Genomic DNA, 18,803 nt, shown 5'->3' with positions numbered 1-18,803 from the left:
CAAAATTCGGTCAGAAATTATGCAAAGCCACCCACAAAGGCATCGAAAACATGCAAAGAACTGAGAGAGAGGCCGACACGCCAATTCCACAACACGTTTTAGGTGGAGCATGCATTTGAATATTAGGCTTCTTCGATTTGATTCAATTTTTTCTCTGCTTGCTCAGAGGCGGATCTGATGGGGGGACCAATACAATGAGCATGGAAACATTGAGTGGATGGGAAACAAAGAAGTGCAAAGGACATGCATGTATACATTTTAAGTATACCATGCACTGGGATGAAGAAAAAAACAATAGAAAGAAAACCCAAAAAGGAAAAAACATGTATATCAATACTACAGTTACTCCAGTGTCATTTTTTTTCCCCAGTCAGGCATACTGGTTAATGGCTCCAATCACAAACACAGGCAGGACAATCACATTCCATCTGGAGAAGACAGATGATTTGAAGTACAGTTCACAAATGAGTGGGCTAAGAAAGAGGGAATTGTGCCAGCTACTATATATCCCTCTCCCACTCCCCCTTTTTAGGGGGGAGTCACAACAGTTGAAACAGCCCTGTACTTTACAGAGTATGTTGCATACATCCCTGGGCAGACTTTGGATAAAATAAGACTCTATACTTTTGCAGATTACAAAAATAAGTATAACATTCAGAACTTTGATTGTCTTTTTAAAATCTATTTATTTTGATGAATTTGAAAAGATATCAGGTGCATAACGTTCAAGGTGCACATTTTTTTCTTCTTCTTTTTTTTCTCCTGATGGTTTTTTGTTCTCTTTTGTTTTTAACATATATAGCTATATACATGAAACTGAAAGGTTGGTCCACAAAGTATAACTGTGCGGTTTCAAGTGCTTTTGTACAAAAAGAAAAACAATGTTATTAGTAAAATATTCATTTTAATGGCTTTACTTCATACATAAATACATGTTTAAAGAACACAGGCGCGATCCACTGATTAATCAGTTATATCAGAATGACTTTGATCTTAGGACTGAATGTACACATGGAGGGGCAGTTGGGGGCAGTTTTGTCAGCGCTACAAATAAGCAAATCGACGTCCTTTGTTTTTAATTCTCTGTCTGTACCTTCTTCCCAGGACGGCTGCTAAATACTTCTTGACGGCCATCTGTTTTCGGTAGCGACTGTAAATGTCGGTGAAGATCCCATCCGAATGCCTTTTTGATAAGGTTTCCGATTCGTCCTCCTCGCTGCTTCCTCCGCTGCAAATATATGAACTATTATTAGGCTACCGGCTGGCACAGAGAATGTGTTAACAGGTTTCATTACAGCATAAACGCTCTTGATGATCCAAACATATTTTTTTATTCAATTGTTCAATAATAATTAATCTTGATGTTTTTTTTCGTTAGCATTACAACGAATTTTATTAGAAATCGAAAGAAGATCCAGCAGACAAGCCTCATAAATTATGCATGTCGGAATATAAATGTATTCTGACGCATTGTCTCTCGGCATTTTTTCTTTGACAATACACAACATTTTCCTCTTAGCACAAGCAATTAACACATCACTTTTAATTTATCGGGTTTCGTCTACGAATAGTTCCCCATGAAATTCCACGCCCATGCGAGCCCACAGACAAAGACACAAGAAGTCGGGAAAAATAAAGACAAGAGAGAGTCAAGACAGGACAACGAGAAATCACCTCCACTGAAATTAAAAGGGGGAAAACAAAGATGACGGCAGGTAAACGCTTAAAAAATGCCCTTACCCTACGCGAACTGCCATCAGAGAATGCAGATATTTTCGTGCTGATAACTGAACCAGGATGTCCCTCAAGGCTCTATCTACTAATCCATCTGCATGCCTTTCTGTTCTGAGATAAAACGCCAAACACATAATATCAGTGATGAAATACCACAGAACACGTTTGTTGCAAAGTAATCAGCGTGATTTAGTTGTTTTCTTCTCTCGGCTAAACGCGTAATAGGGTTATATTCGATTCCCCTAGTAAATCTGTCAATCGATCCGTCTCTATCTATCTATCTATCTATCTATCTATCTATCTATCTATCTATCTATCTATCTTAAATAGTCACTTGATGCAAATATCAACAGCAACAATAACAGAAAAAAAGCAAAGGAAAAAAGCTGGGAAACAGACATAGTGGAACAACATAAACTAAACATAATGACATTGATTGTCATATGACATACAGTCAGGTGATGTGAAATAATGTAGGCTACCTTTTCTCTGGTGGATAGTATAGCGTGTATAGGTCATCCGTGAGAGAGGGAGGACTTCGTATAGAAATTTGATCAGCGCCAAAAGTCAGGTCGCTTAACGAGTTTCCGTCTTCGTCAAATACATCGTTGTCTAGTCTGGAAAAAAAAAATGGATTGATGCATTTATTAAATCACAATTTATCCACCAGAGTTATATGATGTCGATCAAATAAAAATAAGAAAATAAACAGGGTTTGAAACAAAGTCTAAATAAATCGCTACATTAATTCTGCCGTAAATTATAGGCTACAATTGTTTTACGAACAAAATAAATAAAATGGGCTACATTGAGATGATAAATGCGTCAAGCTCGAAGCAGGTTCATGAATCGAATTGATTTTTAAATAAACTGTTTTATTATTGTGTTATCTTTTTAGGGTAAATGGGACAATAATAATCTTATTTCCAAACGTTTCTTCGCAGTTTTTTTTAAACAAGCATAAAAATTATGATGATGCTTGCTCTATTTGGCCATATGTGCTCAATAATTAGATTTGACGGTGACTTGTGAAACGTAACCAAATATAAGTTACATTGTAATCTTATAATCATCAGTAAATTAACACAACAAAAGGTCCCGAGCTGAGCATCTCGTTCGTTTTTTTTCGGTTTGTACAGTGACGCCACTGTACCGTCATCTTATACGGGCCACCCGTTACATTAATTGGTTTCTCGTTTTCATACAAGCTACACTGCATCTGCCTGTCCCGATGGAGAAATCCCTTCTTAGCGATACGAACGCCCTCCCACATTGCGCATGCACTGTAGCCTTGCGTAAACACTCGGGGGAAATCTCGTTGAAGTCTACAGAATAATACAACAAAGCCAATCCTTTTTCCACTCTATAAATTTAGTAGCCAAAAAATTTAGTAGCCAAATCTTTATCAATTTTTTTCTGCGCTTCGACGAGATGATTAAATTCTAGACTGATTCGACTGTAAAATAAAGCTCGTCGCAGAATATAGTCCGTTTCAACATGAAAGAAATCCCAGAAAAGCTTATACATACCTCATCTTGGGAAAAGCCATCCCAATAGGCGTGCAGTAGGCGCTGTAGTGCATCATGATTCCGTAGATGAGCAAAGCCAAAGTCGCTTTACTAGATCTGGCCATGCTGTAAAGATAGAAGAAAGTTAAATAAATAACTTAAATATATAAAACACTTATAGACTAGCCACAAATTCATCGGACGCCTGGGTTGGGCTGTATTATATTCGATATAGCCTAATGCGCAAAGAACTTTTGCTAAGAAAGCCTCTAAATAAAGTAAGGCAAGCCAGAAGCGGTTTTTTACTTGTTTTACTCGTATTTCCCGCTCATGAGATGAAATCTGAAAAGTTTAAAGAATGCCATGCATGCGCAACAGAATCCTTCTCCCGATGAGGCAAACGATAATAAACCGGCAGATAATCTTTAGAAAAGGAAAATCCAGTTGCCTGAGCGTCTTCGTATCATAATTCCTTGGTTTAAACCGAATAAAAACGTCTTTGTCGGATTTTAACCTACCTATTGCAGAGTAGGTAGATAGAAATGCTGTTGGATGCGACTCGGGTGCGGCTGTGATAGAGATCTTCCTCACAGCACCTCTTCCCTGAAGCGCCACCGTCCTTTGCTTATGTGCTCGTCTGTTCAACCCCTGCACTTTTATACAATAACCAATATAAACAAAATCAATTTTGCAAACAAAACCTCGGTGAAATCAGCAGCACTCGTTTGTCTACATATCCTTTTGCAAAACTTTTTCTGCTGTGCTCCGATTACCTCGGATTTTTATCCATGAATAGGGAGTCTTGCCTTTTTTTCAATAAGTCACATTAAGTATGCCACAGACGTCATCAACCCTTCCTCCCGGGATATAATAGTACAGTTCCTTCCTCATCGATGAACGAGTCACACACATACACCTCAAATGGAACTTTCCTCTAAACCTAATTTCGGGAGAAAGGACAATTTGTAACTTTTTTTTTCAACTTGACATGACAATTTGACTGCCAATTAGGCTCACCGGTCCGTGGGTTGTCCCAAACCACATCAGTCACTCCATACAGACAGACTTAAGCAACGATGGGACAATAGAGGGTGGACACGACAGAAAAAAGAGCCAAGTTCAAAAACGCCACATTTGTCACAGGGTCACGGACTGAGCGCTGTCCAGCAGTGGGGTACTGAAATTGCATGGTGAATAAAAATAGCTCACACTTTATTTATTTTTTTGTTTTTTATTTAAGTTGTGCTATTTTTTTTACTTGCGCTTTCTCTCTCATTTTCTTTTTTAATTTATTTTTACAAACAATCAATACAAGACATATCAGTCTATTTTAGTCTCCTATGCGTCATGGCCTTTCTTTGGTGAGCGGAAATTACTGCGTCTGATTTTTTTAGAATGATAAGGCCACCTATGTTCCACTTATAACTTCAATATAAACTCTCGTTAGTTTTTCGTTATATCACTCACAAAAGCAAAAAGTTAGGCTATTAGTCAAACAAAATACGCGATTTTGTTAGGCGCAAACTGGATCCCTGATGCATTTACTGGCCTGTCCGCACACAGATGAGTCGTGTACCACCGGAGGCTTTGGTATGAATTAATTCATGATTACGATTAGTGAACTCTGACGTCATATGACGAAACTATAAGTCACCGCTTCGTATGTATGGGCTACTCACTCATTCTTGACACAGAGCGTGATTTAGTCCGCGCCTTTGTTACTTGTCACATCAGGTCCGTTCTTACCTCAATACTGCCCCCATGTGTTTCAGATTTGAAATTAAATATGAAAACGTTGGTTGTTTTCAGAGGTGCACGGTCACCTGTAAGCGTCTTAAAGACTCATTAGATATTTTTTGTTAGACTTATGTAAATAAACTACGCTGTAATTAGACCGGTGTATCCAAACGCTCTATATAGAGTCATAAATAAGGACTTTTGTTAAATGCGCATTCTGTATCGCTCGGGAACGACCTACACAACACAACTTATGTTCGCGATACTTTAACTTTTGTGATGTTAAAACGTTTTTTGAGAAAGTTGTGGTTACTGAAACTTTGATATAATGTAGCTATATAGCCTATGAATATCATATGCTTGCATAATAGTACAGAAATGGTAGCCTATTAATAATTTTACTTCGTTTGGGTTTGGTTGAATCTAAATGGGGGTTAGGCTACCCAATATAACTCGCAACATCATGAATCGCGTTTTAACTTGCGTTTCACCTGTTAATTTAGCCACACAAGTTGAAGCATTTGATCGTAATGTTATTCCTCTAAAATCCCTGTTCATTCATTCATTCATTCGTGTATTGATGTATGTATGTAGCATGCATGTCAGTAGCTATTATTTTCATAATTGTTAAAAATAAATGTGTTTTCGGTTCACAGACACATACTTCCCGTAAAAAGAGACAAACACAAACTTCTGTAAATTAAGTAGCTAAATGAGAAAGTCTGGGAAACGTGCTATTACTCACTGTGTGTGAGTCAAGAGGAGGAATTATTTACAGTAAAGCTATTAAGTTGCTTCCTCTGGGATCCTGCTGTAACCAATGAGATTACGGTACATTTGTCAACTTGAGTGCAAGTATTGATGTCCCTAATTACAGCGGGAGGAAGTCGTTGTTTCGTCACACATTCGTCTCCTGTGTCACTACATATTGTGGTACTTTAAATTTCCAACTGGTGGTTTATGGTTTCCTTTGTGGATGAACATGACCTCTCTATGACGCATAAAATAAGCACAACTACAGCATACAAGAAAACTCACTTAAAACGGCTTCAAAAATTAAAAACAAGAATTTTTAATTTTTGGAAATTATTAATTTACATATACATCAATTTTGCAACCGATGCATAATATATCATTTGACTATTATGCAGTGTCTTCAGGTGCTAACATGCAGTCTATCAAAATATGTTGGTTGGTTACAGTAGTATATATGCACATATCCATATACAGCATATAGGCCTACAGAATACGACAATGTGCACATAAGTATGGAAACAAAAGTTACATTTTTAAAAATAAAATAATAAATGCAACAGTTATGCAGAGCCTTGGTTTACTTTTGTGTAGAACAGTAAACTGTAGTGCGATCAACCTCCACTTGATGCCAGTATTTACTAGTGAAGTGATAGTTCACTAGCAGTAACACAGGGCCTGCAACTCTTAAGAGTTTTGGTCAAATTAATTATATTTTATGTGAGCTGTTGTACTTGCAATAAACATGTGACACTGGACCACAAAACCAGTCTTAAGTAGCACTGGTATATTTGTAGCAATAGCCAACAATAAAATTGATGAGTAAAGATCATGTTCCATGAAGATATTTTGTAAATTTCCCACCGTAAATATATCAAAACGTAATTTCTGATTAGTAATATGTGTTGCTAAGGACTTCATTTGGACAACTTTAAAGGTGATTTTCTCAAAATTTTGATTTTTTTTTGCAGCCTCAGATTCCAGATTTTCAAACAGTTGTATCTCAGCGAAATATTGTCCTATTCTAACAAACATACATCAATGGAAATCTTATTTATTCAGCTTTCAGATGATATATAAATCTCAATTTTTTAAAAAAATGGACTCTTAAATGATTGGTTTTTTGGTTCTAGGTCACATATTAATGATGTAAAAATATATCATGTCACAATATCGCAATACAAAAATGCCACAATATATATCTTGGATAGTGACAATATGTATATTGGTTACAGTTTACCAAAAATAAAAGTTTAAAAATCAAATATAGTAATGGCCCAACAAATATGGGAAACTCAGAAGGTCACACATTGGAGCTTCCATGTTTTATTATTTATATGAATAAACAATGAATTATTTAATTTAATTCTTTAAATTATTTCATTTAATTCTTTAAATTCTTTCATTTAATATTATTTTTTTAGTTAAAACAGCCTACATAAACATGTGTCATGGACAGAGTGTAAGTATATGTGTCTAATATAATTTATTTTAGCTAAGCAGAATCTTGAATATTTCTATTTTGGTGTCAGCATTGCCTGCGCATGGGGGAGAAGGAGCAAGTTCAAGCCACCCCCCATAACTTTATTTTTTTTTTTTTTTACTGTTCACCATATGTGTTTGAAGTATTAACTTCAAAAACTTGCCGTTTTAACTTTATTTTGGCTTTATTCTAAATAATATGATGGGAGTATAGTATCTATATTTGGCAAATTATGTTACTTCTTGGGTGTCATGCATTTCATGAATGGTTAATTTTATATTAGACAACTGATTATCAAGCATATCCAATTTGATTTGTGCTTCAAATGCTTTAAAACAGGGGTAGGCAACGTCGGTCCTGGAATGCCGATGTTCTGCAGACCTGAAAAAAAAAACCTCACCTGCCTGCATCCCTAGTAATTCTGAAGACCTTGATTAGCTTGCCTTGTTCATGTGTGTTTGATTAGGGTTGGAGCTAAACTCTACAGGACAACGGCACTCCAGGACCGACGATGCGTGAAATGTGCCCAGGATGTAGGCCCACTACTAAACGTAAAGGAATGCTAGAAAGCTGCAGTGATTTAAGTCAACAGACAGATGGCGCCATAAGACTGATCTAAACACCGTACACCACGAGCAGTCTAGAGTAATTACTTGTGTTGGCGTAATCCAAAGACGACCTGCAGTACTATTATGCTTAAATATCACCGGCTCCCGGTCTCTCCTCTACTTGCCAACTGAGAAACTGTGATTTCTTTCCGCTCACCATTCCCTGCGGCGGCCATATTGTGGGATGCGTTGCTGCAAGTTAAACCAGAGAAGAGAAGAGGAAAGGAGAGGAGAGGAGAGGAGAGGAGGGAGGGGGAACATCTGCGGGAGTCCAGCCACTATTCCTAGAGCTTGTCTTTTGTCATGTAGCATAGCCACACCAGCTCTACCGGTTCCGGTTTAAAGGTTTTTGTTTGCTTGGATTGGTCACTGTTACTCTTTTCACTTTACTGCAACACAAGAACAAAACCAAGTAACGTGACTGGATTAATAATATATATCACGGATATTTCCCTCTATTGGGCACAGCATTTATTTATCACGTCTCGTGAGGTGTTACATGGCAAAGGAATGGGACAGACTGTGATTTTCAAGTTGAACACAACAATACCACTTTGAGTGCAACACTGAAACATTTACTGAGGACGAAGCCGTCGGAAGGCGTATGTAACCTCAAAAAAAAAAAGATCCGATTCGGCAAAGGTAAGAAACCCGATTCGGTTCATTTCGTGAAAGTGTAGTCAAATGGCCTAGTCTCCTCTTGCCTTTGATTTTGTGTGAAACGAGCGTGTGATTGAAAACAACAGTGGGCGCTTAGTTCTGTGTTTTCTCCTAACCTGAATACAAATCTCGCTTTCTTGTCCCAAAACTAGTTGTATTTCTCGAAAGAAGTTTTGAAGCTGTCCGACTAACGTTAATGGTAACGTTACCGTCTTCGCTTCGACGGAGACCGAGGATGAAACGTGGCTCCTCGAAGTTCCCACCTGAACCGTAGATTTCCGAGGAAACATCCCGTTCGCAAGTAAGGTTAATCGGACGTTACTGTGAACGCCAGTGCTTGAAACTCGTGTACACTCGCATTCTGACTGTTTATGAGAGTTTTGTGGACGAATGTCCACAGTGCAGGCCTGTAGTTTACTCTCACGCCACAGGGAACACGGACCAGTGTGCGAACGACTCGCTTTGAAAGAGTTTACTGATAAAGAATTACACTGTAACTTTCCGTCATTAAGTCTTTATATAATTTAAGCTTTTAATTACGTTTGAGAGTGACTCGTGATCAGTTTCTTAACAATAGACCTCTTCTCCAGTGTGTTGTAGTTCTTGCAAGTTAAACGTCCACTCCAATTTGTAGTTACTCACAACATCCGGGCATTTCACACAAGTTTCGGTTGTTTACATTGAATAATTAATGAAAGGATGTCATAACAAAGCAGAGTTCGTGCGTGCGCAAGCGCCTGATTAACCCTCCTTCTGTGAGCACAACCTCTGCCCCACTGCCTGATGCTGACCTGACTCTGAGGAAGGGAAGGATGTCATCTTCAGCTCTCTGATCTGTTTCCCTTTGATCCTGTCTTCAGTATACCTCGTGTTACTACCACTCATGCAGTTCATGGCCCTTTTGTGGGTTTTGGGTCTTCAAACTTGTAAATGGCAAGGGCCCCCAAATATGATGTGAAGATATCAGACTCGTTACAATGACCCTAATCATTCCAACATTGCAAAACCAATTTTGATACCACAGCAAAACTTGAAAACCACACTTCTAGTTCTATATAATAGTAATTCAATCATTTAAAAAACAAATATAGCAAAACAGGTTTCAAAACTTCTCTTTCTCTCTCTGTAATGTTATAAAAAAACATCACTTTTGTATTTAACTTTATTTTACTGTAATATTTTTGAAAGTGTCTTATGTTCACCAAGATTGTTTAATAAAGTGAACCAGTAATATAGTTAAGTATTACTGCAATTTTAAATAGGTATTTTATATTATAATATATTTTATATTGCAATATTTCAAAATGTAGGCTAATTCTTGTGGTGCAAAATCAGAATTTTCAGCAGCCATTACTCCAGTCTTAAGTTCAGAAATCATTCTAATATGCTGATTTTATACTCAAGATCAACAAGAATTATTGACAACCCTGACAGAAATTGCAGTAAAGATGATTAGCTTGTTGGTTTCATTTCGAAGTTTCCCACTCTCAGTTCAGGAACTGTCTACACTCCATGTCCCTTTATGACCTTTATGCACACACACACATCAATCACTGGGAAGACCATGTCCATGTTGTAAGATAAGGGATTTTAGCCTCAAGACTGTGTACATAGAATGACATCACTGATCACTGTCATTCTGAAGCCATTTCTGTGCTATTATTAACTAATATGCAGAGCAGGATTTTATTTGACAGGGCTAAAAGTAGCATTACATAGACTACAAACGCACTGGTTAAATCTCTTGTCTGTGCCAAAGATGTTACCTATGTATATTCATGATTCTGGCAGGGGTAGAAGGGGGTTGACTATGGTGGTTATGGGTCTATACATCCCTCATGTCCATCTTTTTCTGTCCTCCCTCACCCTTTGCTCCAGCCTTTGACAGGCACAGCAGGTGGCTTTTGTTGTATGAATGGACTCGGAAGGAAGTTTGTCCCCCTCCTTGCTTAGCTCTGATTGGCAGCAGCAGCAGAAAGCCATGGTGATTAGGCCATTCCGCAGTGCTGTGAGTCTGCCAGAGCAACTACAGTGTTACACTTAATGTTCAACAGTCAGCTCAGCCAAGCTCTGTATTTACTAACACAACGTTTTCACTGAAAACCAGAACATGTTACCTTAGGATGAGGATTTGAGTTGAGATTCAGAGATAGTTTGGGATCAAGAAGTAGGAGCTTTTTTTAAGTTTAATGCAAAAAAAGTGCAGGTTTCACTTTTAAATTCATGACCATTTCCTGGTTGCATTGTGTTGTTTGTGCACATGGTGGGTGGACACGGAATACAACAGATCTGTACAAGATCATACTTGTATCGTTGGTTATGTAACTTCAGTGCTGCTACGGCTGCTTTGAACCAGCAGATTTCACTCAGGTGGGCAGATCAACCCACCGGCCTGCTTTCTGCCAAAATTCAGAAGTCACCTCCCCATTTCCTTGTTGGTTTGATTATAATGATGAAGGTGACGTATCCATTTTTTTTTTACTTAGTTCGCACAAATATTTATAGTTCACTAAAAAGGGCATAATTTTCTCGCTCCTCATGTTGTTCCAAACCTGCATGGCTGTCTTTGTTGACTGATTGTCATTGTATGAGCAAAAATGGGTGAAACATTCTTCAAACTATCTACTTTTGTGTTCCATGGAAGAAAAAGTCATACAGGTTTGGAACAACATGATACTTCTCAATACTCAAATTGATGCTTCCTCATTTCCTCGCTTCTCGATCCTTGAGCCTGTGACCCATATTTGATATCATATTTCTTGAGGTATCTTGAAGTACATATCAATTGTCTAATTGCAATTGAATAAGGAGTGAGAACTTTTGGAAGAGCTAGATACACCGTTTAATTCTATGCGGAAAAAACTGACGCATGCATAAATTCTCCTTCTCACATTCTCCCCTTTCATATCTGTCACAGTTTTAATTTGTTCTACCTTTGCGATTTACATAGACCCATGCATTTAACATGTTTTAACAAGGCATTTTGATCTATTAATCTATATTAATTTCTTAACCAAACTTCAACAATTTAGGGATAGTTCACCCAAAATGTAAATTCTGTCATTAATTACTCACCCTCATGTCTTTCCAAATCCATAAGACCTTCAAATTAAGATATTTTTGATTAAATCCGAGAGCTTTCTGGCCCAGAAAGAACATTGTTAAAATAATCCATGTGACATCAGGGATTAAATCTTAATTTTATGAAGCTATACTTTTATAAATACCTTTTGTGTGCAAAGAAATAAAAAATAACGACTTTTATTCAACAATTTCTTCTCTTCTGTTTCAGTTCATGATGCATGCGAAAATGAAAAGTATTCTTTTAGCCTCGTAAAATTATGGTTGAACCACTGATGCCTCATGGACTATTTTAATGAGGTCCTTCTAGGCCTTGAATGTGGTAGTTGTTTTGCTGTCTATGCAGGGTCAGAAAGCTCTTGGATTTCATCAACCTTAATTTGTGTTCTAAAGATGAACAAAGATCTGATGGTTTTGGGACATAAGGGTGAGTGAGTAATGACAGAATTTTCACTTTTGGGTGAAATATCCCTTTAAGGGTAGATCCCTTGAGCGCGGCTGATGATGCTTTGAAGTGACACGAGTTCTCAAAAATATTCCAATATATCAAAAAAGTTTTGATTCCTCCATCTTAATTTTCTTTCCTTGCATCCTTCTCTTGCATTATAAGGGTGGTGGAGCTAAGACGCAAGGAAAGGAAACAAGAATGCACAAATAAGAAATGAGATGCACCCAGTGACAGAGTTTGCATTTTTGGGGGAACTAATTTCTATATTTTAGATGGGGGAAGGTATCACCTTCAGTAGTACTCACGATTCAGATGATGCCATATTAAATCCCAGTCATTGTTAGCACAGTGATTAAGACCTGAGACACGTACCACTGCAGACACTGAAGCAAGCATACATTCAAACAACACGCATGGACTTCTGCAGAGCTGTTGATTTTCTGCCCTTAATCCATTTGATCTGACCAGCGCTGGCATGAGGCCCTGTGTTTCATGTCATGTGGCATTCTGATGCTCTGGCTGTTTAATCAGGTCTGTGTGCAAATGTGTCTGACCAATGACCATCACTAACCACCCGTGGCCATGTCAGCTCACTCTCTCCAGTCACTGGAGCAGCGGGATTGACGTTTCTAACAGAGCGCTTTTCGTGGCTCTCATCAGCGCTGAGGGGATAATGAGACCTCTCATAATTAGAGCGTTCATATCTCTGACTTTGATTAGAATGTGGGTCAAATGATTAGTGTGTAATAAGATTTTACAGCGGACAGAAATAATGTATTATTACATGACTGATACAGAGGGAAAGGCATGAATGATTTTAGTCCCTTAGTCCCAAGCTGCTTTTATATGCAAACATTTAAAAGTTTGGGGTCATTTAAATTAATTTATATTTTACAGGCTTGTTGATTTCTTGAGTCTGATTGGCTGACAAATGTTCTAAGATGTCCAGTTATTTTCAGGGATACGCAGTGCTAAATTAGTTCCAGGCAGATCTCGACTGGACTGTATTGCATGTCGTTTCAGTTATTTCAAAGGTCCTTACAGCCTACAACAGCAAAAGAACCAAAACCCACACTGACAAAGCAAATAAATGTAGTAAACAATAAGAAAAAAAGACAAATTACAGCGTTTTGGAATTGCAACGGAGGCATGAGATGCATAAGAAATTAGTACTACACACAAAAACAATGTCTTTAGGTGCTTACCAAGATTGCGTTTAATATTTATAAAATATGATTACAAATTAAAATAACTGTTTTCTGTTTTGATTTATTTTAAAACTTTATTTCTTGTGATGCCAAAGCTGAATTTTCTGCATTACTCCAGTTTTCGGTGTCCTAATATTTTTGTGGAAACTGTGATGCATTTTTATTAGGATTGTTGAAATTGAAAAGAACAGCATTTATTTTGAATAGAAATCTTTTGTAACATTATCAATGTTTTTACTGGCAGTTTTGATTAATTTAATGCATTCTTCCTAAATAGAAGTATTAATGATTATTTATAAAAAAAAAATAAAAAAAAAATCCTCAATCTATTCCCTCAACCCTGACAGGCCCAGCTGGATCAGACGGTGGATTATTAAAAGCTTCAGGAACCTTTTGTAATCCAACCTAAATGAATTTGATTCGGTTTGATTTCTATTCCCGTTAAGAGTTCATTAAGTTCTATTGTAGTTTATTGATCAGACTGCCTACTATTTATATTGCTGTAATTATGAGGGCCATTTGATATTCCTTTTAATATATCTTGGGCACTTGTTCGGTTGTTCAGCTGTTCAGTTCTTAAGAGCTCAAGTGGCCAACCTGCTAATCAGTTTGGGTTGATTTACACTGCCTAACATGTGTGACCTATAACAACTGGGCACGGTCAATGAGATTTATGACCCTTTGCCTGGCCTCATTGACTGACTTAAAAGGTCTTTGTAATGGATAACTATAAAGGATAAACCCTGAAGCGCTGCTTCTTTTCAGTGGCACAGCCAGCAAAGCATTAGGCCTATAAGTGATGTCATTGTGGTTCAAGAAATTTTACTTATCAGAGGTAAATAGAGTGCCTTACTTAGGTTGATAGTATGTAATGTGAATAAGCAAAACACTACTTTAGTTTCCCCCCATTTTTAAAATCTTAAATAGTTTTCTTTTTTTCAGAATCACTGGTAGCAGAGTACAAAGGCTGTTTCCCCATTCAAGCAATCTATAGCCTGGTGATTTTTATATTTGTATTTTTTTTGAAGAAACATTTCACACACTCAAGTGTCCCTCGATAAACCCAGGATTTCCCTGTTAGCGCTTTGTGTTGCGCACAACTTGAATGATCAGATATGGATTTAGTAGATATGCTCGACCATGTGCCTTTTTCATGTTTCAGATATCTAACAGGGCACAGGAAATCTTTTTTGCCTTGTACTGCTATCATTCTTTTATGAATTATTTGCGATGTCCGCATGCATCAGTGACCTTGCATGGTTGGTGAGGTCCGGGTCTGTGTCAGCGCCATTGCTGTCCTCTAGAAGATTAGACAGTGCAACTAGAAGGATTAGATACCTTCAGGACTTAAATCAGGGGATTTGAAACGAGGAACCTCACACACCCTCACACTAGGATCCGGATCCAGGTCTTTTGCACTGCGGTTAGCCTAAACAGAGCACTAAATAACCCTTAAAGCTCATAATGAGCCTCAGCTTCCATCCTGCGGTAGTGTTGGGGACAGAGAACAGAGGAAATGACTAAAGGTCAATAAGAAGAAAAGGTCCTGTTTATGATATATTAAGATGCTTTCTGGGCAATCGCATCACAAGTAGAAGAGGCAGACACATTCCTATTTACACCTTGTTTTATTCTGTCTCTTTTGTCCACTTTTAACCACCTGTTTTCTGATCTTTCAATCTGATATTGCGAAATAGGCTTGCGCAATTAACATAAGAACGCGAAAGTAGTTCACTTGTTCACTCAAAAGTCCACTTGTGATCAGATTGACAAAATCGCATCTAAATACCAGGTATAAACACAGCCTAAGATGTTCCTTGACCTTCTCTTAAATACTTGTTGTCCCAACCCTGATTGCTGTGCAAGTTTTAGTGACTTAATTTGTTCAGTTAATAGTTTTGAATGTATGACCCAGCTTGCACCGCTGTGTGTGTGAAAATGTACATGGATGTACAGTGCAGAGTTCATCCGAGCATAGAGAATAGGGCCCATCCGTCCGTGTCACTGATGTGTACACACTGCTAATGCTCTTTCAATCCTCTATAGGCACAGATCTCCCATTGTTTGCCAATAATCCTCACATCTGCGTAGTACTTTCTGTCTCAGCCTTTTCTCTTCCAATCCTCTGTCTCTCTTTCACCCATTTGCTGATATACACTCACCTGCCAATCTCTGTCACTCATGCTTCATCAAAATTGGGAATTTAAATTTAGCTGGTAGTGGCTGCTGAAGTTTTGATCTCATGACAACCCCACCCTCAGCCACTCCATCAGTTTTGCGTGCTTGTCACACACTGAGCGCTAAGCAGCTCTCTTACAAAGCTTAGATTGTGCTCAGAGGCAACATGCTTGCTTCTCCATTATTAGTCTGAATCCAACAACATTGTCATTTTACACTGTGTCCACATTTAGAGCAAATGGAACAGAGTGATGCTACAAAACTAAATCGCTCCAGTCACGCTCTACTAATCATTGTCCACTGCAGGCATGTGACGTCACTATTGAAATTTATAATGGGAGCAGTGTAGTTTTACTGGAATCATGTCACTTGCTCTCAGTGTAGGTCGGATTTAAACGATTTTTAGGCTTGAAGATTCTAGCAGAGGGCAAGGTTGAATTGATTGAAGCTCATTTGTCAGGAGTATATAAATGTTCTCCTCATTGAAAGGATGCCGCAGTCCCCTCAGGCCCAGTCTTTGAAATTACATTATGGGTATTAGAAGCAGATGATGTAGTGCTGAGCTTTATAGGACTCCATCAGAGGTCAGATCTTTCTCCAGTTACTTCCTGTCCACCGCTTCTCAGAGCTGGGATTGATTAAAGCCCATGCTGGCGTGTTTACAAGCACCCGTCATTGGCTTATCCTGTCCTGAGGAGGTGACACCTTTCTAAATGTTTCCTCACAGGGTCAAGGGGGCGGATACAGCTCACGTGGCAGGACATGTTTGGTCCACTTAAAGCACTCAAGCTCACACTCAAACAGTCAAGCTCAACCACTCTTCAGTGCTGTGTAGCTTGAATTTTTTTAATTTTTCAAACCCTGAAATACTCCCTTCTATACTCTTCTCATGTTAATATTGAGTACCTATAGAGTAGTACTGCATCCTTCATTTCTCCTGGAGCTCCTGGAGGCGCGCCGTGGGTGGAGCTAAAGAGTGACGAGCACTTGAGTGCCGATTTCCAACAAAACACAGACATGTGATGCCGTTTCACTTACCATCTGCAGTTCAGAATCATGACCGGGATCTTTTATACCTGGGACCGCTCCATCTTTCAGTATTAAACAATGTGCAAATCCAGCATCGAACTGGGCCTTTTTTTTTTATTAAATGTTCATCAACAAACACACTTGCAAAACTCCATTGCTGACCCGGAAAAACAAAATGCATCCACTGTTTACGTGACGCTGGGTTCTTCGGGAAGGTTAATGTGAATAAGGTTATCTTTCCCTTACAACCAAAAACACACTTATTAGAGACATTCTTCCTGAGCGAGTCCCTGTGTAGGTGCTGCCTAATGAAGAGCGTTGATGGGCGCGCTCTTGCTCTCGTGATGATCGATGTGTGCGCGGGCGCGCTCTTCCGGGAGAAATGCCCATACAAGGATTTCTACCCTTTATTACGTCATGAATAAAGTTTTTAATACAAACTTGTAAGAAACCCGGAAGTGTGTATTTGGCACAGAAATACTCTGTTATATGTCCAAATCGTTTTTTGGAACTTTGGCCATGTTTAGCATGAGAATCCAACTCTTTAACAGTGTAAAGAACTCAACATGCATGAAACAGCATTGGACCCCCCTTGAAAAAGTTTTCAATTAAGAATTACATCATGGTATGGTTCACTGAAGAAGGCTTGTTGCTGGAACATTTGATTGTTGATTGATCTGTTGAGAAATAAAAATAAACTATTTATTAAAAAGATACAGCAAGTGTGGATCCATTATTTGAAAGTGGTACTGAATGAGTCTGATCTACGCACCAAAAAGTAAGATTGAGCAGAGTACTTAAGAATTAAGAGTAGCTATGAACCAGGCAGCTATGAAGCTATAACCTATAACGGGGGCTTGTGGCAAAAATGGCACCAAAATGAACAAAAATGCCCCACAAATTCAGGATTAAGGGGCAAAAATTGCTCCTGTACAAGTCAAATCTATTATTAAAATGAAACGTGAAAATTAATGAAGTGTCAATTTGCAGAATTACATTTAGGGCTGTGCACATTGCATCATTTTGTTTTTCACACAGTGTTTTTTTGTTGGTTTTTTTTTGCAGTATTGAGCATTACACATTTACACATTTCTGTTGAGCTTTTGAATGCAATAGCAAATCATAGGCATTTTGATTTTCTGCAATGAAAACATTGGAGTTTTATGCATGCACTCACTGACTGAATTCTGTGCACTCATAAATTCTCTTCATCATAAACCATAGAGTGCAGAAAATAAGAACTTCATTTTGCAGCTTCAAAAATCAACAATGATTTTTGTCATAATATTGCAGCCCTAACCTGTTCTGGGTTTATTTAAATGTATAAGTTATATACAATTTTAAATAGTTTGTTGTTATTGGTACAGTTTAAAATATTCTGGTTAACTTAAGTAGTTAATTAAGGATTCATTTAAGTATTTGACATTTAAAAACAACACGGACACCATTTAATAATAGTAATTATAAAAGCTAACTTTAAAAATTGACCATACAAATGTAAAAAAAAATGCCCTTGGAAATAAATTTAAAATTATTTCTACACCAATTTGTTTCAGTGCATACGAATACTAAACAGTTCTTTTTGTGAGAGTCGATTGTTTTTATTCTCTGACTGGTAGATTTTCACCAGGAACTTTACTGTTGAGCATGGTTGTTTAAAAAAATATTTGATACAATGATGCCTGTTCGCTTTAATAAAAAGCATATACTAGGGCCCTATGAAATGCGTTTAATTTTTTTCTAAATTGTTTTTTTTTTTTTTTTCTGGATTATATATATATTTTTTTTATAGACTCCATTTTAATGGTTAAATAAAATTGTATTAAATTAAAAAAAAGTCTAATTAATTGAAATCATGAAACTTGCACAATTTAAAAGCAATTTATTAAAAGTTTAAAATAAAATACATTTAAGGCCCTATGAAATGTTTTTTTTGTTTTTCTCAAATTAAGTTTTATTTTTACCAAATACTGTTGTCCATTACTTTTCTGGACCCCATTTTAGTTTCATTTACTTTCATTAGATTTTAATAATCAAAAGCATCTCATTAAATAATTTTATTTAAAAAATGTTTTATTTTATTTATTATCCCATAAATACGGTGTTGTTACATCTTTCTGCTAATAATTTTTCTGTTAAATATTCTTTAAAGAATAATGTTTTAATAAATAGAATAAAGTTTTAATAATGTAAGACACGAAATTATCTTTGGGCCGGCGAGTGGATCCTTACAATAATAATTTTATTATTACTAATAGTACGATCATTACATTAAGTAATATTTTTCTGTCACCGTTTCTTCAATTTTGACAGGTTGCTGTGAAGACCTTTAGGTTTCTCTTTGTATGTGATATGATGATATTTTTTCTCAAAAGA

General features: G+C 37.4%; 2 protein-coding genes across 5 annotated transcripts in view; one reads left to right on the top strand and one right to left on the bottom strand.

Moving 5' to 3' along the window:
• Positions 1-1,044: 1,044 nt before the first annotated feature.
• LOC306881477 (glucagon family neuropeptides-like) lies at positions 1,045-3,367 on the bottom strand (the record flags this gene model as incomplete). Of its 2 annotated transcripts, XM_079435598.1 has the most annotated exons (4): positions 1,045-1,228; positions 1,741-1,845; positions 2,217-2,351; positions 3,264-3,367. In XM_079435598.1, 4 exons carry the CDS (start codon positions 3,365-3,367, stop codon positions 1,045-1,047), a joined length of 528 nt encoding a protein of 175 aa, XP_079291724.1. The 2 variants fall into 2 exon arrangements, with proteins under 2 accessions (XP_079291724.1, XP_079291725.1); XM_079435599.1 differs by lacking the exon at positions 1,741-1,845.
• A 4,596-nt stretch (positions 3,368-7,963) lies between these two features.
• Positions 7,964-18,803, top strand: part of LOC306881476 (tyrosine-protein kinase yes-like) — a 32,985-nt gene continuing 22,145 nt past the window's right edge. The window contains exons 1-2 of one of the 3 annotated variants that reach the window (XM_079435597.1): positions 8,030-8,465; positions 8,636-8,784. The gene's annotated coding sequence lies outside the window, so the exon portion shown is untranslated. Of the gene's footprint in view, positions 8,466-8,635; positions 8,785-18,803 lie in introns of all 3 variants that reach the window. The other 2 variants (XM_079435596.1, XR_013785154.1) reach the window with 2 other exon arrangements.

Source organism: Barbus barbus (assembly GCF_936440315.1).
Source record: "Barbus barbus genome assembly, chromosome: 15".
Classification (NCBI taxonomy): domain Eukaryota; kingdom Metazoa; phylum Chordata; class Actinopteri; order Cypriniformes; family Cyprinidae; genus Barbus; species Barbus barbus.
This window is presented reverse-complemented; position numbering and strand designations above follow the sequence as displayed.